Source organism: Euleptes europaea, chromosome 15 (genome assembly GCF_029931775.1).
Source record: "Euleptes europaea isolate rEulEur1 chromosome 15, rEulEur1.hap1, whole genome shotgun sequence".
Taxonomy (NCBI): Eukaryota; Metazoa; Chordata; class Lepidosauria; order Squamata; family Sphaerodactylidae; genus Euleptes; species Euleptes europaea.
In genome coordinates, this window is record NC_079326.1 from 32345783 (window position 1) to 32366825 (window position 21043).

The window sequence follows — 21043 nt, forward strand, 5'->3', positions numbered from 1 at the left end:
AAAGAAGGTTGTTGTCAAAAAGTCCTACATTATGAACAAAATGCACACTGCACCCAGAAGACACAATTTAGCTCTGGGTCAATACATTCCTCATAGGCTTGCTAAAACAAAACCTATTCAACAAGATTCCAAAATTACCCATCCCAGAAATTGTTTTAAGTACCAACAGCAGATGCAGTTGTTCAGTCATCATCATTGGTAAACATGCTATGGCTTTCATCTTCGTACAGCCCCCGCTCGTAGCGTACTGAGGAGAAACCAGCCCACTGCAGTTGTTTTTTCTTATATAGGAACCATATTAATCCAGCAAGGGAGGCCAGCACAATTATAATAGTAAAAGCTATCACCACTCCTGCTTTACTGGAACCTGGAAGTAGAACAAGGAAGAGCATCATTCACCACAAGAAGTTTGACTGAAACTCTTATTCTATACAGTGTGACACAAGGTTATTTTCATTTTAAAAGATGAGTACCCCTTATCTGAAATGCACAGAAAGAAGAAAAAGGGGGAAGGAAAAAAAGAAAATTCAACAGATATATCAACGTGTCTGTGTCCAAGCTACAATACAATAACACATTTTTGCCCCCATCACTAATGTTTAACTTATCTAAGAGATCATTATTTGATATTTAATGTTCAAGCCATTAGATGCTGATTAATGTAACTGTTACTGCATTTATGTCTTGTACTTGCTATTTTAACAATCAAATAGTCAAAAAATCGAATACCTCGTACTGCTTCTTAAGCTATTAGTTTTACGCAGGTTACTAAAAATATAAAAAAACGAGAACACATCTGAACGGCTGCGAAAATCAATCACAAGGGCATAAAGCATTGGGCCCCCTGTGGCACTTCTGACCTTGCAGATCCTCATGGTGATCACGAGGTATATGTAATGTGTAGTTTGGGCCTATGATAAAATGAATAGTAGAAATATATCCAACATCTAGATAATTATCCCTGCATCCAACAGAAAACACTAGATTGAATCAGGACTTCCTGGCTATCATGGAAACCATGGGGCTGTCCCAAAATGGCACTGGCCTTCTGGAGTCATTTAGCAGGTCCTATTCGCAACACCCAAAGGGGACTTCAGCATAATGCTGAAGCTTCCAACACCAAAGCAAAGACTATTTAATCAGCTCATCTGCAACAGACTAGTTAGTACACTAGAAGAATCCCTATTCTGTTCTTTGCATGTAGCACCACTTATGAACACTTTGATCCCTCGATTAAATCAGCAACCCAGTAAGGAAGATGAAGCTCCTACAGCCCATGGCAACACTGCTTATATATGCGAGTGCAGGGTGAAATGGCCAGTGCCATGAACCTCAGTACCACCAAAGCATCTAATTATTAGCTACTAATGTTTTATCGCTTTGCTGTAATTAAACTGAAATGCTTAAAGAACTAAAGGTTGGATTCCCCATAGAGGCGGCTTGTGCAGGAAGAGATTAGCATAGCGTTCAGTGGAATCCATCCTTCCCTCTTGCTTCTGGATTTAGCTGTATGTGCTGAGTAGGGCCCTCTACTAAACGGAGCTCTATCTTGTTGCCTCTAATGGCTGGTGCACCACTTAGAACACACAGCCAAAGCTGACTAGGAAGGGAGAGCTCTGCTACTCAGCCTCATGCGCCAATTTCTTGCCCTGCATACTTTTTCACGGTGAGTGATGGATCAGTCCATGCAGACTATAAAAGTATGAAAGAGAGACAGACAGACAGAGACTGACAGAGGGTAACCATGTTGGTTTGCAGTAGAACAGCTAGACTTGAGTCCAGTAGTACCTTAGAGACCAACAAGTAATATATAGTCAGAAAGGGGGGGGTGTTGAGCTGAATCATTGTCCTGCAAAAAGTATCAAAGGTAATGTGCTAATCGTTGTCCTGTAAGTATCAAGATAATGTGATACCACACCCTCATTAGCACATTATCTTGATACAGGACAATGATTAGCACATTACCTTTGATACTTTTTGCAGGACAATGATTCAGCTCAAACCTCCCCCCTTTCTGACTATATATTACTCTTCCTACACACTTGACACTGAGAGAAACTGTCCTTCAGTGTTACTCCTCTGAAGATGCCTGCCACAGCTGCTGGCGAAACGTCAGGAAAGAAAATACTAAGACCACGGTCAGACAGCCCGGATAACCAACAAGAACCAATGAACTCTGACCGTGAAAGCCTTCGACAATATTCTCAGCTACTGTTTGACCTAACTGGTCCTATACACAGCTGACTAAAAAGCATTAGTAAAAACCTGCACTCTTTTCAAACCACACATTACTTAAAAAATAAAAAATAAAAAACAGTCACCACCTGGGACTTGAAGCTTCACAAATGCATTAATGTGTAGTATGGCTCTTAGAGAGAACTTGCATGGAACAATGCCTGACTCCCCCCACATCTGCCATAAATTCCATAAAAAACTTCTAATACCATCATTATTTGGTGTACTTTTAACAAAGCAAAGTGTAGTAAAACTAAATCATACATACCTCGAGGAACCTTGCAAACAACTCTGCTTTGGCCTTTTGAGCAGTCTATTTTGTTCCATCTTCCAGTTGTGGACGATACAATACTACAGTCAGCACTGGCATTTTCACTTCCTTTTTCCCAGTTGGTATATTTCACTTCAGAGCCATCAAGCCATCTTAAAGACTGAGCTGTAAATAAAAGCCATGAGAATTTTGTATCTGTTTATCAGAAAAAATGTGTTGTCATTATTTTAAATTATACAAAAAGCAATGTATTATTTATTCTGATCCTGAAACGTTAATTCAAGATTTAGATCCCATCTCAGTTTTCTGGGGGTCGAAGGATTTTAGTCAGCAGAATTAAACTTCCTCAGCTCTCTCTCTTGCTGTAGTCCCAAACACCCCTGAAAACCTGCCTCTAGGGGATGGGGAACCCCCAGGAAAAGTGTGTGCATGGGGGGGAAGTTATATGAATATTCATATAACAAAAAGTACTGAGAGGGAAACTGGCAAAAATTGTCGCCCTTCTGCCTGCAGAAGTTGAGTTGGGATACAAGCCAGAGTCTGGTTCTTCTGTGGTTTACTATTTGTGTACCACATTCACATAAAAAGGTACTGAATGGCTTCTATAAAATTGGACACATTTATTGGGAATGCTACAAAGATCAACATGAACTCAGGCAAGCGTGCTTTGATCTAGACCAACCTTGCAAAAGTACAGATGCTCACAGGCATTCAGATTATTTCAGAAAGAATTAACTGTGTGCCAGTTACTGTATTTGTCGGTGCGTCTTATGGAGCGAATGTGCGGACTCCCGCCCCTCCCGCCAGCCGGCTGGGTGCGCCCGAACGCAAGCCGGCGTTCCCGCCTGGAAGGCCAGCTGGGAGGCGGGGTATTTAAACTGCTCTGCGCTGCCTGCCTAGGCAGCGCAGAGCAGTTTAACCTCCCCTCCCCGCGCACTTCCTGTTCCTGAGCCTCAGAACAGTACTGAGTAGACAGTACTGACTTGGATGGACCGAGTGGGGGGGTCTGGTTCAGTATAAGGCAGCTTCCCGAGGAGGGGCCCGTGGCTCAGTGGCAGAGCCTCTGCTTGGGCATAGCAGGAGGCCCCCGGTTCAGTCCCCGCAGGGCGCATCCGCGCCCACCCGCCCCTGGCCCAGGTGAGCCCGGCGCTGCCAGGCCTCCGCCTCCGCCTCCCCCCACTCGCTGCACGGAGGCCGGGCGGGGCGGGCGGAGAGCGAGGCCGGATCCTGCCGCCGGGACAATCGCCCGGCCCCCCCTTCCTCCTTCCTTCCCCCCCCTCCTTCCTTCCCCCTTCCTTCCCTTCTGCTCGCCTGGCCTCCGTGCAGCAGGGATCGCCGAGGGGAAAGTGGGAGAGGGAAAAAAGGAAGGCCGGGGGTGGGGGGTGGGGTAGGCCTGAGGCGGAGATGCCGCCTTCGCTCAGCTTGGGCGGGGGCGCTTCAGGGCCGGGAAGCGCGGGGGGGGGAGGCTTAAACCCCCACCGCCCCCCTTCCCGGGAGTCCTCACAGGAAGGAGGCCTGGGCCGGGGTGGGGCGGCTCCTGCTGCTGCTGGGTTCCTGGGCGGACGGCGCTGGAGGTAAGCAGACCCCTCCCCCTGCCCCGGCTTCCCCCCCGCGGGCGAAGGCGGCGTCTCCCCCTCAGGCCTACCCCACCCCCATCCCCGGCCTTCCTTTTTTCCCTCTCCCACTTCCCCCTCGGCGATCCCTGCTGCACGGAGGCCAGGCGAGCAGAAGGGAAGGAAGGGGGAAGGAAGGAGGGAGGGGAGGGCCGGGCGGATCGTCCTGGCAGCGGGATCCGGCCTCGCTCTCCGCCCGCCCCGTCCGGCCTCCGTGCAGCGAGTGGGGGGGAGGCGGAGGCCTGGCAGCGCCGGGCTCGCCTGGGCCAGGGGCGGGTGGGAGTGGAGGCGCCTCGCGGGGACTGAACCAGGGGCCTCCTGCTATGCCCAAGCAGAGGCTCTGCCACTGAGCCACGGGCCCCTCCTCGGGAAGCTGCCTTATACTGAACCAGACCCCCCCCTCGGTCCATCCAAGTCAGTACTGTCTACTCAGACTGGCAGCGCTCTGAGGGTCTCAGGAAGGGGTCTTTCCCATCACCTGCTTGCCTGGTCCCTTTAACTGGAGATGCCGCTGGGGATTGAACCTGGGACCTCCTGCATGCCCAGCAGAGGCTCCACCACTGAGCTCACAGCCCCTTCCCCATGGCTCTCCAGGGTCTCAGGCAAGGGTCATTCCCATCACCTACTTGCCTGGTCCCTTTAACTGGAGATGCCGCTGGGGATTGAACCTGGGACCTCCTGCATGCCCAGCAGAGGCTCCACCACTGAGCTCACAGCCCCCTCCCCATGGCTCTCCAGGGTCTCAGGCAGGGGTCTTTCCCATCACCTACTTGCCTGGTCACTTTAACTGGAGATGCCGCTGGGGATTGAACCTGGGACCTCCTGCATGCCCAGCAGAGGCTCCACCATTGAGCTCACAGCCACCTCCCCATGGCTCTCCAGGGTCTCAGGCAAGGGTCTTTCCCATCACCTACTTGCTCACAGCCCCTTTCCCATGGCTCTCCAGGGTCTCAGGCAGGGGTCTTTCCCATCACCTACTTGCCTAGTCCCTTTAACTGGAGATGCCACTGGGGATTGAACCTGGGACCTCCTGCATGCCCAGCAGAGGCTCCACCACTGAGCTCACAGCCCCCTCCCCATGGCTCTCCAGGGTCTCAGGCAGGGGTCTTTCCCATCACCTACTTGCCTAGTCCCTTTAACTGGAGATGCCGCTGGGGATTGAACTTGGGACCTCCTGCATGCCCAGCAGAGGCTCCACCACTGAGCTCACAGCCCCCTCCCCATGGCTCTCCAGGGTCTCAACCAGAAAGGGTCTTTCCCATCACCTACCTCCCCGGTCCCTTTAACTGGAGATGCTGCTGGGGATTGAACCTGAGACCTCCTGCATGCTGAGCAGAGGCTCCGCCACTGAGCTCACAGCCCCCTCCAAAATACACATGAACACATGAAGCTGCTTTCTGATGAATCAGACCCCCCCCCCCTTGGTTCATCCAATTCAGTATTGTCTACTCAGACCGGCAGCAGCTCTCCAGGGTCTCAGGCAGGGGGTCTTTCACATCATCTACCTGCCCGGGCTCTTTAACCGGAGATGCTGGAGATTGAACTTGGGGCCTTTCAAGACCACCCGCCCCCGCCTGGCTTCCAGGGAGTCCCTAGAAGCCAGGCGGGTCCCCGCCCAATAGCTGAGCCTCGGACCGGGAAGTGGGGGGGGGGAGGTAAAACTGTTCTGCGCTGCAGTTTAAAGACCCCCGCCCGGCTTCTAGGGACTCCCTGGAAAACGGACGGGGGTCTTTATTCAGCAGAATATTTTTTCTTGTTTTCCTTCCTCTAAAAACTTAGAGCGTCTTATGGTCAGGTGCGTCTTATGGAGCGAAAAATACGGTAATTGTTTCTTGGTATGTTCTCAGAAAGAAAGTCATAGTTGGTGGCAACCTATTGGCATTGCCCTTTGAAGGAATGGTGTTGAGGTTAGTAGCTGCTGGCATGTAATATAAACCAAGCAGGAGTTTTGAGGCAAAGACCTGCCACATCCATTTAAGCGTTCTAATCCAGTGATTTGTAAAAGAAGAAAAAAAGCTGGTTTTTATACCCCACTTTTCTCTACCTTTAAGGAGTCTCAGAGTGGTTTGCAATCGCTTACCCCCCTCCCCACACACACAACAGACACCTTGTGAGGTAGATGGGGCTGAGACAGTTCTGAGAGAACTGTGACTAGCCCAAGGTCACCCATTAGGTTTCATGTAGAGGAGCAGGGAATCAAACTTAGCTCGCCAGATTAGAGTCTGCTGCTCATGTAGGAGTGAGGAATCAAACCTGGTTCTCCAGATTAGAGTCTGATGCTCTTAATCGCCACATCACGTTGGCTCTCATGTGAAATACAAGAACAATGTGGCCCACAAGATGCTACTTTAGCTATGTTGACATAAACCATTTTTATGTCTCTGAAACTCAATGTAGATACAACACTCTGCAGCTACATAAGACTACACTACGCTGCCTAATTCTAAGCGGTATTAGTAGCTGTTGATGTACCTATCCTTATCCTCAATACCTACAAAGCTGTGTTGTAAGCAGAAAATACACAGTGAAAGCAATAACTGGAAAAAAATGGTGGTCAAGGAAAAGAAAGAAAGCCTGGGGAAGGAGTAGGCAGACCTTTTGGCCAGAATGTCAATAAAACAATCACTAAATGTGAAGACAGGAGCCCTGTGGTGCAGAGCGGTAAGCTGCAGTACTGCAGTCCAAAGCTCTGCTCACGACCTGAGTTCGATCCCGACGGAAGTCGGTTTCAGGTAGCCGGCTCAAGGTTGACTCAGCCTTCCATCCTTCCGAGGTCAGTTAAATGAGTACTGGGGAAGGCACTGGCAAACCACCCTGTAAACAAAGTCTGCCTAGGAAACATCGGGATGTGACGTCAACCCCATGGGTCAGGAATGTCCCGGTGCTCACACAGGGGACCTTTACCTTTAAATGTGAAGATGTTGCCATGCCAGCAAACAATTCAAAAGAGGAGGGATGGGCATGTTTGACTTGACAGAACGGAAGCAAACATGTTTTGGAAAGACCCTTCTATATCTGTTTTGGAAAACTGCTATTATTGAATGAACATGATACTGACAGACGAATAAGCTAACTCAGTGTATGGCAGTTTCACGTATTCATATTATTACTTCAGAAGGCAGAGAAAGGAACAGGGAACAAAAAGGAAAACTGGGAGAGAGAATGGTTTTTCTAGAACTGCAAATAGCTATGGACTGCAAAGCCAAGAAGAATGATTTCAAAATCAACTATTAGAATTTAGTTCTAATCCGTTGTTATCAGTGTGAACTGTAGTAATTAAAATGCGACAACTGTTACATTCCACAGGTGCAATAAGGTTCAGTCTCATGGAAAGCAACAAGATTAAGAACATAGTTAAATCTCATTGATTTGAATGGACCTAAATGTGCTTGCTTTGATCTAGACTGCATAACATGCCTTAACAGAGTGAATTATTTGTATTACATGGGTTTATTTCTTACCTTTAGGATTAATTCCAAGCCATACTCTTTTAGTGACAAAGTGATGTTCTTGTAAGTATGTAACAACAAATTTATTTTCTTTTTCATCCTTTATAGTCAACAGTGTTGCAGAAGGATCTAACAGGAGAATACAGTTCAAAACAAAACAAACATGTTTAGAGCAATTCCATATTTAAACTTCCTAAAATATTTATGCAATTTCCTAAAAATTATGCCATTTTTAGAATCTAAGATTCTAAAAAATGCTGAAATTATCTGGTTATTGGCAGGAGTGTAAATTAAAATGTTGTTTTCATTTTCATCCTTGAAGATTTTTGTTTATTTTAAAATGGGTACTTCACATATTCATTTGATATTCTGTTCTTTAATTCTTTCCATTTATTAACATGGGACTCACATTTCTGGCATTTTTCATTTTGTATCCATATAATTTATTTAGGAAATTTTTATGTTGCCTCTGCAGTTTTGCTCGACTGTTTATTGAACACACCATACAATCATAGGTTATCAATATGAAAACAAATCAAGTAATTACAAACAAGTCAGAGACATAAAAACAGCATGAAGACATCCATAAAACAGACCCTGGACCAGAAGCAGATCATAGAACCGCTAAAAAAAGATAAAAACTCTAACTTAAAAGCCTGCAGTAAATAAAAAATGTTTTTGGCTTCGTGCCTAGAGGACATATGAGTAGGTGCCAGGTGAGCTTCAAGGGGGAAGGCATTTCAAAGGTGAGGTGCCACAACTTAAAATACCCTTTCTCTAGTTGCTACCCACCTCACCCCTGAAGGTGGGAGCAGACAGCAGGGCTTGGGCAGATCTTAACTGGTGGGCTGAACGTTATGGGAGGCAGCAGCCCTTCTGATACCCTGGTCCCAAGCCGTTTCAAGCTCTAAAGGTAAGAACCAGAACTTCGAATTCTGCCTGGAAACAGATGAGTAATCAGTAGGGCTGTTGAAAAATTTTTTTTGGTATAGTTCAGATTTGGTTTAAAGACCCCCCCGCCCCTCCTGGGAAGAGGGGGGATGGGTTGTCAAGCCCCTCTGCGCCGTCTGCGCAGGCAGGGAAGAGGGGTTTAAAGAGCCGGGAGGCACAGATTTGTTTAAAGGGCCCCTTGCGCGCCTTCAGGGGGCTTCCCTGAAGGCGCGTGGGAGGGGGGGTGGAACAGATCTGTGCCTCCCAGCAGGGAGGCACAGATCTATTTAAAGGCCCCCCCGCGCGCCTTCAGGGAAGCTCCCTGAAGGCGCATGCGCGGGGAAACAGATCTGCGCCTTCCAGCTGGAAGTCGCAGATCTGTTTAAAGGGCCCAAATTAGCCAAATTTATTCGGGAACACCCCGAACTCGCCGAATTCGGTTCCCCGTTTCCCCCCTTTTTTGAGTTCGGTTCAATCCAAACCGAAAAACCGCCGAATCGGGGGAAATTCGGCTGTTTTTTAGTTCAGGCCGAACTGAATCGACAGCCCTAGTAACCAGTACAGATCTTTCACACACAGGAGTGATATGATCCCTGTAACAAGTCCCTGACTGTAGATTGGCCATCACATTTTGGAAGAATGGACTGCTACAATCTACCCTAGATGTTACCAGAGTATTGATGCTTAGTGTTTGTATGTACTCCTTACCCCATTGGGATCTTTGCAAAATTTCAGTAGATGGGAGAAGCATCCCTGTTTTACTGGCAATTATTCTCACTTGCAGAGCAGGCACAAAGAAGTGCTTTGTATCCCCAGAACGCAAAGACGAAGACAGGTAGGGCAAGAAATCATAGCTTTTTGAAAGTACTCAGCATGAAGAGTAAAACAGTACTGTTATGTGAGCTTCCAATATGATGATTATTGGAAACACAGAAACTTATCAGCGCAAACTTAATTTCATGTCAACATCAGTAGGATGCTGGTTGGTCAGTGCATTGTCTCTTACCTTATCAGCTATCAGCTGACTCACTCTCAACCCTTTTATCTTCCTGCTTTGTATTGTTTTGCTGATCTGTACCTGCCTCAGTGAGATGCTAGAATACTTTGGATATAACCAGGGAAGGTCATTACTTCTAAGACTGTTAATTTAGAAGTCAAATTCTATACAACTATACTAATGAATAAGGGTGCATTTGGTTTGTTTGCTTTTTGATTAGTTACTATCTGATTACACATTCTTGCGGTTATCATCAAAGGGAATGGTTATCACGAGAGACAGGTCAGAACCAAAAGCATACATCAGAGCAAATATTCTAAAGGAAACAATGGATGTTCTCTAAGAAATAAGGTAACAGAACTGAAACCTACCAAGCTTCTGGCAGACCTTTTCAGCTTCTTTTGCACTGTATATTGAAAAATTGTAAAATTCTACATTGAATGCATAACAATAATCCTTATATTGTATCCACTGCGACGATCCACTACTAGTATGTGGACATGTTGTGAAACTTTCAGTTTGCTTTGATAGTCTTCCTGTGTGAAATACAAATACTATTATTATCATTGTGCATAAGGATTCCCTTTCACCAGTCATTTGACTGATTAAGGCTTATTGTTCAAGGTTTAAAATAAAAAAAATGTGATGGGAAAAATGTGAGTAAAGTCCTCTGCGATATCATATGACTACATCATAGGAAACCTTTTTAAATCCTGACATGCTCTTTATACAGAGTTGTGCAGGAATTTCTGCAGTCATCAGCACTAGTGTTTATCTCCATCCCCTATCCACCCCATACCACACAAAGGTAAATATGTGGTATAGAGCACTCAAACATCCATGACTGAATGTTTTCCACTCCCTTCCCCACGAATGCTGCAGTAAGGGGGAAATATGTACTGGATTAAGAACTCTTCCTAATTCAACAGGATGTAGCAATATGTCCCCGTTGGCCATAAAACCCTACAACTGAGGTAAGATCCTGACATAAACCAGTGAAAAAAATGAAGTGCACAACCACCTACGCGAGTGAACACAAGGCACTCCCTTCCACTTTTTGGTACTTGTGGCCAAATTTGATCCTTGTACGAAAATAGCCCAGGCAAGTAGCATGTCACATAATAATAGAAAGCTGTGTTCTAGTGCAACTACCTACAAGAAATGTGTAAATACTGGGTTGGATCCATCAATCCATCAGAGATCTCTGCCTCTTTCCCCTCCTCCCCAGCTGCCATTTCTGACCCGAGGGGGAGGAAGAGGAGGAGGAGAAAGAATTTATTAGTCAAAGACCAGCAAGACCCAAGGAAAGGTTATTTTCAAGGTTGTCAGACCTGAGTGGAATAGCAGCTTCATGAATTGATGGGCTGCAATGAGGAGGGAAGCCCTGACCTGGATGGCCCAGGCTAGCCCAATCTTATCAGATCTTGGAAGCTAAGCAGGGTTAGGTCTGGTCAGTACTTGGATGGGAGACCACCAGGGAAGTCAAGGATTGCTATACAGAGGCAGGCAATAGCAAACCACCTCTGTTTCTTGCCTTACAAACTCTACAGGGTTGCCATAATTTGGCCTTGACTTGACAGCACTTTCCATCACCAATGAGAAGGGAGAAGGGGTGGAATTGTCCTTCTTGGTCTCTTGTCAATGGAGCTTCCACACAGGTCCCACAACCCTGGGAATCAACTTTCCTTGTTTTGGAAACGGCTGCAGGCTAGAGAGGGTTTTTTTATTCAAATACTCAAGATCACTTGTATGAGCAGACTGCTGGATCCAGCCATATGACTTGATTACACAATCTATTTCCAAATGTGTACTCTTACTGAACACCAAATGAGAAGGAATCCTTGATGTATGTCAAATTCAATACTCATTACTATTGTATTCCCATGTCTCTCACCTGCCCACAAGAAACCAAGAAACCCTTCCAACACACACAGAGGAAAATGATGTTTTAAGTGACATCAGGTTTGGTCTTAACTTAAAAATATCATGATACACGAGTAAAAAAACCAAATACAGAACTGAATGCAGACTTACTTTCTAAGGGGGAGTAGCAAATAGCTCCATCAAGAGCATCTGTGCACTTCATATGCTTCCAAAGCCCACTAGTGTCCAAAAAAACACAGTCTCCAGGAGAATGAGAGCTCTCATATTCCCAGGGTCTATAATGAAATGAGCTTCCATCAGACCATTCAAAATCAGATTCATTCCCCTGGAAAAGAGGTAGTCAAATTCAGTCTGAATTAGGGTTGATGTCACTCTTCCTTTTAAGAAGCACTAGGATAAAAGGGCAGCATGGCTATTATTGAATTGGTATCACTGAGACTGGAGTTTGCTGTCATGTAGGGTATTGTTACAGTAAGATTCACTCTCAAATTCTGAGTTGGGCAGAAAGCAGACTGCAGTTTAGGGATAATGAATTAAAACTTGAACCAAATATATTTCAGCCTTTAATATTGTTATAACTAATCCAAACTGAAGAATGAATGATTGACTAGGGCCAATGAGGCAAGACATAGTGAGGAGGATGAATCCAAGATCTATCAGTATGTTTAGTCATTCCTTAAAGACATTATATTAATTTGGGAGGGATTCCTCCCAGAACATTTTCTATATCGTAATTCCACCTCCCCATGAGCCTTGGTAGGGAATAAAGGCATGCATCTTCAATAGAGAAGGAAAACAGGTGCAACAAGCTATGTTTAAATAAAAATAAAGAACATGCCTAAGGGGAGCTAATATGTTACCTTGGTGCTACCCATTCTTTCCCACATTTTCTTCCCAGCCTGGCTGTCATCTGGTATCAGAGCCAGGCTGGGTAAAGGGTGCTACAAGCACCAAAATGTAGGGAGGCAAGCGGTGTAAGTTTCAGCTCTCCTCATTTGTATGTTCCATTCGCCTTCCTATTTTAGACAGGCCGGGTCGTGGTGGTGGTAGTGAAGGGGATATTGATTCAGGCTGCAGTCTTGGGCAGTTATTAAATCCCACCGAATATGCAGGGCCTTCCAAGAAAACATGCATAAACCACACTCCCAACCACTTGACTACCACACTGTAAGATTCGAGAATGAAACAAAAACATTAAAGGTAAAAAAAAATTCAAATAAAAAACAAAAATGAGTTGATCTCCAACTCAGGGCTAAACTATACGTTACATTTTTTGGTAAGTTGGGTTGAGGTTCCCTGGATCCAACATGCTTTCCCTGCTGTCACACAGCAGCTGTGGGGAAAGTCATTGTTAAAAGTCCATAGGAGTCTAATTTTGCTTGGAACTGCAGTGTGAGGGGAGGGTGTTTTCCCATGCCAACAGACCCCCAAGCTGGAAATTATTTGCATAATGTTGGAGCTGCATGTGCTTAGAATACTTCATGTGTAGCTCCAAAAGTTATGCCAATAACTCCTTGCTGGGGCCATTTAGGCTCCAGAAAACACCCAGAAGGGAAGGCAGGACACTCTCCTCATCTCATACCACAATTCTAAACAGAATTGGGCTTCTGATTTTTTATTGTGGCTCCAGCTCTGTTGAATGGGCTCCTTGAAGAGGTGTGGGGGGTCCCCTCTCTGGAGATGCTGAAAGACCTGCCAGGGCTTTTGAGGGGGTTTAAATGGCAGGCATCTTTTATAGGAAGGAAAGGGGGAGGGATTGGGGGCTTGCTGTTTTATCTTTGGTTTTAGCTGGGGGTGTTTTAACTATTATTGTAAGCAGCCTGGAACCTAGAGGAAAGGTGGGATATAAATGTTTAAATAAATACCTGTGGACTTTAAAAATGCCTTTCCCCGCAGCTGCTGTGTCAAGTCCCAGGAACCCCAACTCAACTTACCCAAAAATGCAACATACAGTAGAGCCCTCAGGTATAGCAAATTTCGCACCCTCCAGCTACTAGCACAGGTCAAACTTACATCATGACTGGATAAACCAAGCCACAGTGAAAATCCATCACGCTTTACAATGTCTTCTAGAAACAACTGCTGTGATTCACTGTGTATACTAGCTAAATCGCGTCCACGTTGCTTGCATTCTTTCCATGCATTGTACCAACTGAGCTTCTTTTGAAGTATCCAGTATGTGTTGTTTCCATATTGTTGCATCTCGGGCAGCGGTGATTTGTTCTCTTTGGGCCCTATTTCAATATTAAAAGAAGTACAAATGTTACGTTTTCCTAGTGCTCACTCAATATGTTTTGTTGCTTGAGGCCAGTTTTATTTCTACCTCCAGCTAATCCTCCTTACCTCTTTTCTCTTCCAAACCTCTGAAAAGATTCTTCCTTCTTGCAAGACTGGCTGCCATTCTGGTTGTGCTGGCAACCAAAATGAGGGCCAAACTCTCATGAGGGAAAACCATATAGGACATGAGTGGCTTGTCAGTTTTTTTTTTTTTTAAATGAGGTCTAGGAATTAGAAGAAGCAAGGAGGAATAGCTTCTCTAGCCCCTGGGAGATGAAGAAAGCAGAGAAAATAGATGGTTGGGAAGTTGGCATGGATGGGCAGGTGGGTTGCTGCCCTCCAAAATTGACAGCTTAGGGCAATGATCACAGCTGGCCTTATGGCATGTCAGTGGGTGTTCTGAAATGCAATCCAAAATTCATATACACTTACCCATTTCTATTTTACAGACAAGAACACTGTAGTGATTAAAACGAATGGGTGGCCACTTCTCAGTGTAATTGTAAATATCCCATAAACCATCCAGGTTAACACCGGCAAAAAAATTATTATTCCTTATATAAGGTCTCCCTAGTCTCCACTTATTGAAAGACAGGTACGTTTCATCATACCACTTTAGTTGCATATCTATGGGGGGAAAAAGGACATAAAGAGATTCTGTACAGAGATTTATTTTAAAAACTACAACACTGAAGATAACATACACCCAACTAGTATGAACAGATTCTAAGTTTAGAAGTGGAGGGATGTTTAATTATTTATTCACTTACACCATACTTTTCCACAGGTTACACTGTTCCCTTCTCCTTCATTTTATCCTCACAACAACCCTGTGAGGTAGGTTAGGCTGAGAGTATTTGACTGGGACCAAGGTCACCCAGCAAGCTTCTGTGGCAGAACTGGGATGCCAACCTGGATTTCCCAGATTCCAATCTGACACTTTAACCTCCATCACACAGGTAAGAAGAGCCCTGGTGTATCAGGCCAGTGGTCCATCAAGTCCAGTGTTCTGTTTTACACAGAAGCCAATCCCTAGCCCTGGAGGGACCACAACAGGAACTGATGCTAAGGCCTCCCAACACTGGTATTCAGAAGTTTAAAAAAGGTAAAGGTCCCCTGTGCAAGCACCGGGTCATTCCTGACCCATGGGGTGATGTCACATCCTGACGTTTACTAGGCAGACTTTGTTTGCAGGGTGGTTTGCCAGTGCCTTCCCCAGCCATCTTCCCTTTACCCCCAGCAAGCTGGGTACTCATTTTACCGACCTCAGAAGGATGGAAGGCTGAGTCAACCTTGAGCCGGCTACCTGAAACCGACTTCCATTGGGATTGAACTCAGGTAGTGAGCAGAGCTTGGACTGCAGTACTGCAGCTTACCACTCTGCGCCACGGGGCTCTTATTCAGAAGTTTACTGCCTCTAAATATGGAGATTCCCTTTAGTCATGTTGGCTAGAAGTCATTAATGGGCCTCTCCTGCATGAATCTGTTTTATCCCTTTTAAAGCCATCTATGCTCAAGGACATAATTATGTCTACCGGCAATGAATTTCCACAATTTAATTTCTTGTTGATTAAAGAAATAGTTCCTTTTGTTCGTCCTGAATTTATTACCCATCAACTCCACTAAGTGTTCATGTTGTCTGCAATTTGGATGTGGTAAGGATATTTTCAAGCAAGCTTGTTATTTTTGAGACAATATTTTCTTAGAGTATTCCAGTTTAAATTTTCTCCATATATCAAAATCAACTCCAAAGAAAATTAGACAGAAAGTCTATACATATATACACACTCAATCAATTTATATCAGAATTTTAAATTAGTCAGATAAAACCTGGAAAAAGATGATCGGGAACCACAGGTTCTGATTGGACACTCTCCTTCTCTAGGTTAGAGTGGCAAAGAACAAGGCTTGATTCAACATACAATCAAAATATTGGAGATCCATCCCATGATACCCAACCAGCTTCTACTTTTTTAGCAAACCACAGCTTGCTATTACATACAAACTGGCAAACTATGGCATGCACCTTCTGTGCAAACATAGATTCCAAATACTGGTTTAATTTTAGTTCACAGGGAAAATGCACATCATAGTTAGCAGGTTTGGATGTAACAGCAAAATATGGGCTTGCTATGAACCTAAATCTATCTATCTGATTGCATACTAGGTAAGAAGGGTGAGGAAGAAGAGTACATAAGCAGAAGGTTTTCTCAGGCCATTTTTGCATGGTAATTAGCAGCGTGTTCCAGGCTGAATTGCCCCACATATTTTTTTGACTTTTGCATGCTGAACCGTCATTCCAGAAGTGACTGTGAAGCCTGCGCTTACCTGCTTCGCATTACCAAAGAGCCCATTTAACCCGACCTTTGGTGTTTGCCTCGAAGAATCACCCTCAAGGAACAATGCAAAACAACAGAGGCGCATTAGCTATGCATATGCTAATGATATGCAATCAGGAACAAAGGAGCAGGCGAGCGGGGGGGGGTAGTGGAACTTCTCCTTTTGTGGTGGGACCATGAAAAGGCATTTTTAAAGTCACATTTTTAAAAAGTGCTTTGAGCGAGCCTCAAAATTGACCATGCAAAAATGGCCTCAGACTCATTCATCAGCAGCAAACCATGGCTTACCATTACTTTTATTTATTCAAAATAGTTTCACCTTGCCTTCTGACCATGGATCTAAAAATAGTTTTCAATTCCTTATTTAAAATAATATAATCGTAAAAGAAAACAAACAAAGGAGATAAAACCCTCAAACACACTAACCAGATGAAACATAACACAACAGAGAATAGAATGATTCATTTGCTCAGTTTCCATGCAAAGCCTGAGCAAACAGAACAGTGTTTAACTGAAGCACCCTTATGACTGTATTGTTGGATAACGGCCTGGCTCTCTTCCTAACCCATCAAGCAGATTATCAGTGCATGTCAACTCTGACCGTACTGATGACCAAGCAGGAAGCCAGAAGACAAATAAGGGGAATTCTAGATCAAGATTAGTGAGTTTTGCACTTCTGCCTGCCTAACATAATGTGTTATGAAAGCAGTTTGGATGCTGGAATCTCTTTTCCATTGTTTAAGGAAACGTTTTTCCTTTTTATTATAATTATCACAGGATACAAGGAAAAGTCTTAACTATAAAGCTGGATTTTCTGTATAATGGATAAATCAGGGCAAACTTCACAGTTGGAAGCATTTTATCTATAGCAGTTTAAACTGAAATTCCCAACTTCTGTTACTATTTCCAGGAAACGTTCTCCTGCTAGGATTAGAGAAAGCACCTTTATATCACATACTTAGATTTAAAAATAGCAACTAACAGCCCATTCCTGAGAGGTACAGTGGCTGGGCACGGCGTGGCCGTGGTGGCACCTCCAAAAAGGTTTGGTCGCTGCAGCAGGGGGGAAAAAGGGCTTTTTAAAAAGTAAAATTTAGAAAAGGGGGGAAAAGCCCCATTGGAAACAGCAATGATATGCCAAAGAAAAAAGCTGGCACAACACCATGTTTGCTTAAAAGGGCGTTAATGGGCTGAAAGGGGTTAGAAAACAGCCTACCAGCAGCTCCGCCCCCCAGAACGCCCTGGGAACGCCTCCCGGGACACCAGCGCGATGAGTTGCGGCAGCAGGACGCCAGTGGGAAGCCGAGCTGGCATCTGAGGGCCGGACTGAATATTGTACAGTGGGTTAGCTGTACTTTCTCTTGATGGAATACCCTACTTGGTGATGTCGGGAAGATACCTAATCTGATGTTGTTGCAGAATCTATGTAATAGTGATTTATCTAAAGGGGCATTTTTATGAAGGTAGGAGTCTGGTATTAGTTTTGTGGTATAAAGGTAAACATGTTTATGTTGTTTTTTTAATTGAATTTATTTTGGTTTTAAATTTGTTATTTTAACAGCAATGATACGCCTAAGTCTTGGTGGGTGGAGGCAGGTCAGAGATATCATAAACAGTCACTTGGCCATACCAATTTGTTAGAAACTAAAACTTAATTTACGTCAAAGTAATGTGGAATCTCCCATCAGCTGATCTCAAGCCCAACAGAAATCAAGAGTCCTCTCACTTCGAATCACTGTCCTGTGGGGCTCTGGCATGTCAAACTATTATAAGAACTACTTCTGCTACAATTCAGATAGCCTTAAAGAAAGGGAAAATTTCCACAGCACTTCAGTGAGTTCATAGCCTCTATCCTGCTAACCTTGTTTTAAATGCCATTTTAGCTTTTCTATGTATTTTTCTTTATACATTTTTTTTAGCTGGCTGGAAATACTCTTATTGCAGTGTTAGTCTCTATATGTTTAAGATGCACGTAACATTAGATATAAAATAACTTATAACTTACATTCCTTGTCATAAATTAGACCCAACCATACCCAGTGAGCAAGGCCACTGAATGTCTGAAGCTGCTCAACAACAAATCTATTTTCATTTTCATTCTTGATACTCAAGACGGAGGCATTGGCATCTGTTGGAGGAATTTTTAAAAAGTCAATAGTTGAATAATTTACTATGAACTTATTGACAGTTTATAAGGTTAACAGTCAGTCCTAATCATTTACGTAGCTGTTATATTAAGTGATTATGAATTAATTAAAAGATACAAAAATATTAGAATGGCATTCTCTCTCTTAGTTCTGTGTTTGTAGGATTGGCCAGCTATTAACCACCGTGGTGTAGTGGTTAAGAGCAGTGGTTTAGAGAGGTGATCTGGAGAAGCGGTTTTGATTCCCCACTCCTCCACATGAGCGGCGGAGACTAATTTGGTGAACTGGGTTGGTTTCCCCACTCCTACACATGAAGCCAGCTGGATGACCTTGAGCTAGTCACATTCTCTCAGCCTCACCTACCTCACAGGGTGGAAGGGAAGGTGATTGTAAGCCGGATTGATTCTGACTTAAGTGGTAGAGAAAGTTGGCATATAAAAAACCAACTCTTCTTCTTCACCAAAAGAAAGCTATCAGTGAAGTGTGGGCTGAACTAGAAGTTACCATGGCCGTGAGTCCACCATGGGGATGTGGCACCATTTTAGAGACTTCCTTCCTTCCTTCCTTCCTTCCTTCCTTCCTTCCTTCCTTCCTTCCTTCCTATTAGGGCCCAAAACTGCTGGGAATGTGGTATTGTCTAATTCAGTTCTAAGAGGGTGCTGCCACTGGGAGACAGAGGGGTGAGGGGCTCCATATCCCTAATAGTGGGAGCTAGAAAGGAGTAGCCAAAGCGGGGGAGGGGGGCAATGTAACCATCTACTGCTGAAAGTTGCCCCGATTCAGCTGCCATCTTGAACCTCCCTCTCATGTGGACCCAAAAACCCCCTCCGTGGCCTCTTACTACCTCCCAGCCATAACCCTGATGGCCACATTTGCGGCTTTTCCCCTGGCTGCTTGTAATCCTATTTATGGATCAGTTCAGGAATCGTGTATTGAATCCATGATCTGTTTTAAATACGGTTAGTCAATAAACCCAAGATTCAGCTCACTCACTCAAATGTTGGTATGCCTCAACAAATATTGGTTTCATTGCCTTCTCCCTGTAGCCCACCAGGATTTAAGTCAGGAGGGCACACATTCATACATACGATGAAACGACAGTTAAATTTATGTATGATTAAAAATTATGTATGATTAATAAACCAACTTCAGATCTAACTATGTCTCATTCCACAGACTAATCACACTCACCGTAGTTAGTTTAATAAAATAATGGTCTGATGCATTGTCTGAACTGACCCTGTGCGTGGAGTGCAAACAAAGCCAGAGAAAACTAAGACAAAAATCCATTTAATTGCCACAGTTTAAAAAAAAGGTAAAGGTCCCCTATGCAAGCACCCGGTCATTCCTGACCCATGGGGTGACGTCACATCCTGACGTTTTCTAGGCAGATTATGTTTTTGGGGTGGTTTGCCAGTGCCTTCCCCAGTCATCTTCCCTTTACCCCCAGCAAGCTGGGTACTTGTTTTACCGACCTCAGAAGGATGGAAGGCTGAGTCAACCTTGAGCCGGCTACCTGAAACCGACTTCCATCGGGATCAAACTCAGGTCGTGAGCAGAGCTTGGACTGCAGTATTGCAGCTTATCACTCTGCGCCATGGGGCTCCTAATTGCCACAGTTACCTTACAATAAATTGCATAGCCATATCTTAGAAAAAGCCAACACACTGCTTATAACCAAGATACGTGGTATACAGCTGTGGAGAAAAACACTAGTGTGTGACCAAGGGGCTCATTGAAATAGCTGCGGTATGACTCAAAGAGGGGGGAAAAGAGGCTTCGATAGCAAAACTGGCTGCTTGCTGCCTCCATTATTCTGTGGGGTGGTGGTGGAAAATGCTGTCAAGTCACAGCCAACCTATGGTGACCCTATAGGGTTTTCAAGTCACAGCCAACCTATGGTGACCCTGTAGGGTTTTCATGGCACAAGACATTCAGAGGTGGTTTACCATTGCCTGCCTCTGCCTCACGACCCTGGACTTCCTTGGTGTTCTTCCATCCAAACAGTAACCAGGGCCGACCCTGTTTAGTTTCCCAGATCTTATGAGATCGAGCTAACCTGAGCGATTCTGGTCAGGGCCCATTATTCTGTGCAGAGCCGTATATTTGAGTACTTGATCACATGCAGACTATAAGCAAGTTTGCAAAGTACCCTCAAGCCTAAACACAATTTTATAAAATGATAGGAATACAGAAGTACAAAAGAAGGAATTTAAATAGGAACTACTTACTCATTGTCTTGCATAAATGGTGAGCTTCATTCAATTTCACTTCCTTCCATCTATCCTTCGTTATCGTGAATGTATAACAACTGTTTTGGAATGGTATCCATGGTGTATTTTTAACCTTGTGTGGACATATAACAGATCCGTATTCTTCTGTTTCCTTTGTTTCGTCTGGGGAAAAAAATCACAATTCTTTAAGGCACTTTTTAATATTTGGAGCATACGCCAAATAAAATAAGTTTGCCTAGAGTGCAGCCCTGATTGGTGAATATAGATGGAATTTTTACCACTGACATCAGTGAGGTTATTGGTGCCATCTTAAGCACTTTGTGGTCTTTGCTGGCCAATGGAAATCCAGCATGGAGTAGTGGTTAAGAGCTGTGGTTTGGAGAAGTGGACTCTGATCTGGAGAACCGGGTTTGATTCCCCACTCCTCCACATGAAGCAAGTTGGGTGACCTTGGGCTAGTCACACTCTCTCAGCCCCACCTACCTCACAGGGTGTCTGTTTTGGGAAGGGAAAGGGATTGCAGGCCGGTTTGATTCTCCCTTAAGCGGTAGAGAAAGTCGGCATATCAAAAACCAACTCTTCTTCTTAATTGGAATGGGGGAAGCAAAGTTAAATTCAGAGAACAAAAACTTTCAAATCTGTCTGGTGAATCATTTTTTGAACTAAT

At 44.5% G+C, this 21043-nt stretch overlaps 1 protein-coding gene across 1 annotated transcript in view; it reads right to left on the minus strand.

Moving 5' to 3' along the window:
- Nucleotides 1-21043, minus strand: part of LY75 (lymphocyte antigen 75) — a 118496-nt gene that overhangs the window by 25338 nt on the left and 72115 nt on the right. The window contains exons 27-36 of the mRNA XM_056861177.1: nucleotides 20374-20538; nucleotides 18001-18123; nucleotides 14089-14283; nucleotides 13393-13613; nucleotides 11530-11704; nucleotides 9867-10031; nucleotides 7581-7697; nucleotides 5389-5399; nucleotides 2504-2666; nucleotides 185-367 (exon numbers count right to left, since the gene is read on the minus strand). Coding sequence (XP_056717155.1) covers nucleotides 185-367; nucleotides 2504-2666; nucleotides 5389-5399; nucleotides 7581-7697; nucleotides 9867-10031; nucleotides 11530-11704; nucleotides 13393-13613; nucleotides 14089-14283; nucleotides 18001-18123; nucleotides 20374-20538 — 1518 coding nt within the window. The remainder of the gene's footprint in view (nucleotides 1-184; nucleotides 368-2503; nucleotides 2667-5388; nucleotides 5400-7580; nucleotides 7698-9866; nucleotides 10032-11529; nucleotides 11705-13392; nucleotides 13614-14088; nucleotides 14284-18000; nucleotides 18124-20373; nucleotides 20539-21043) is intronic.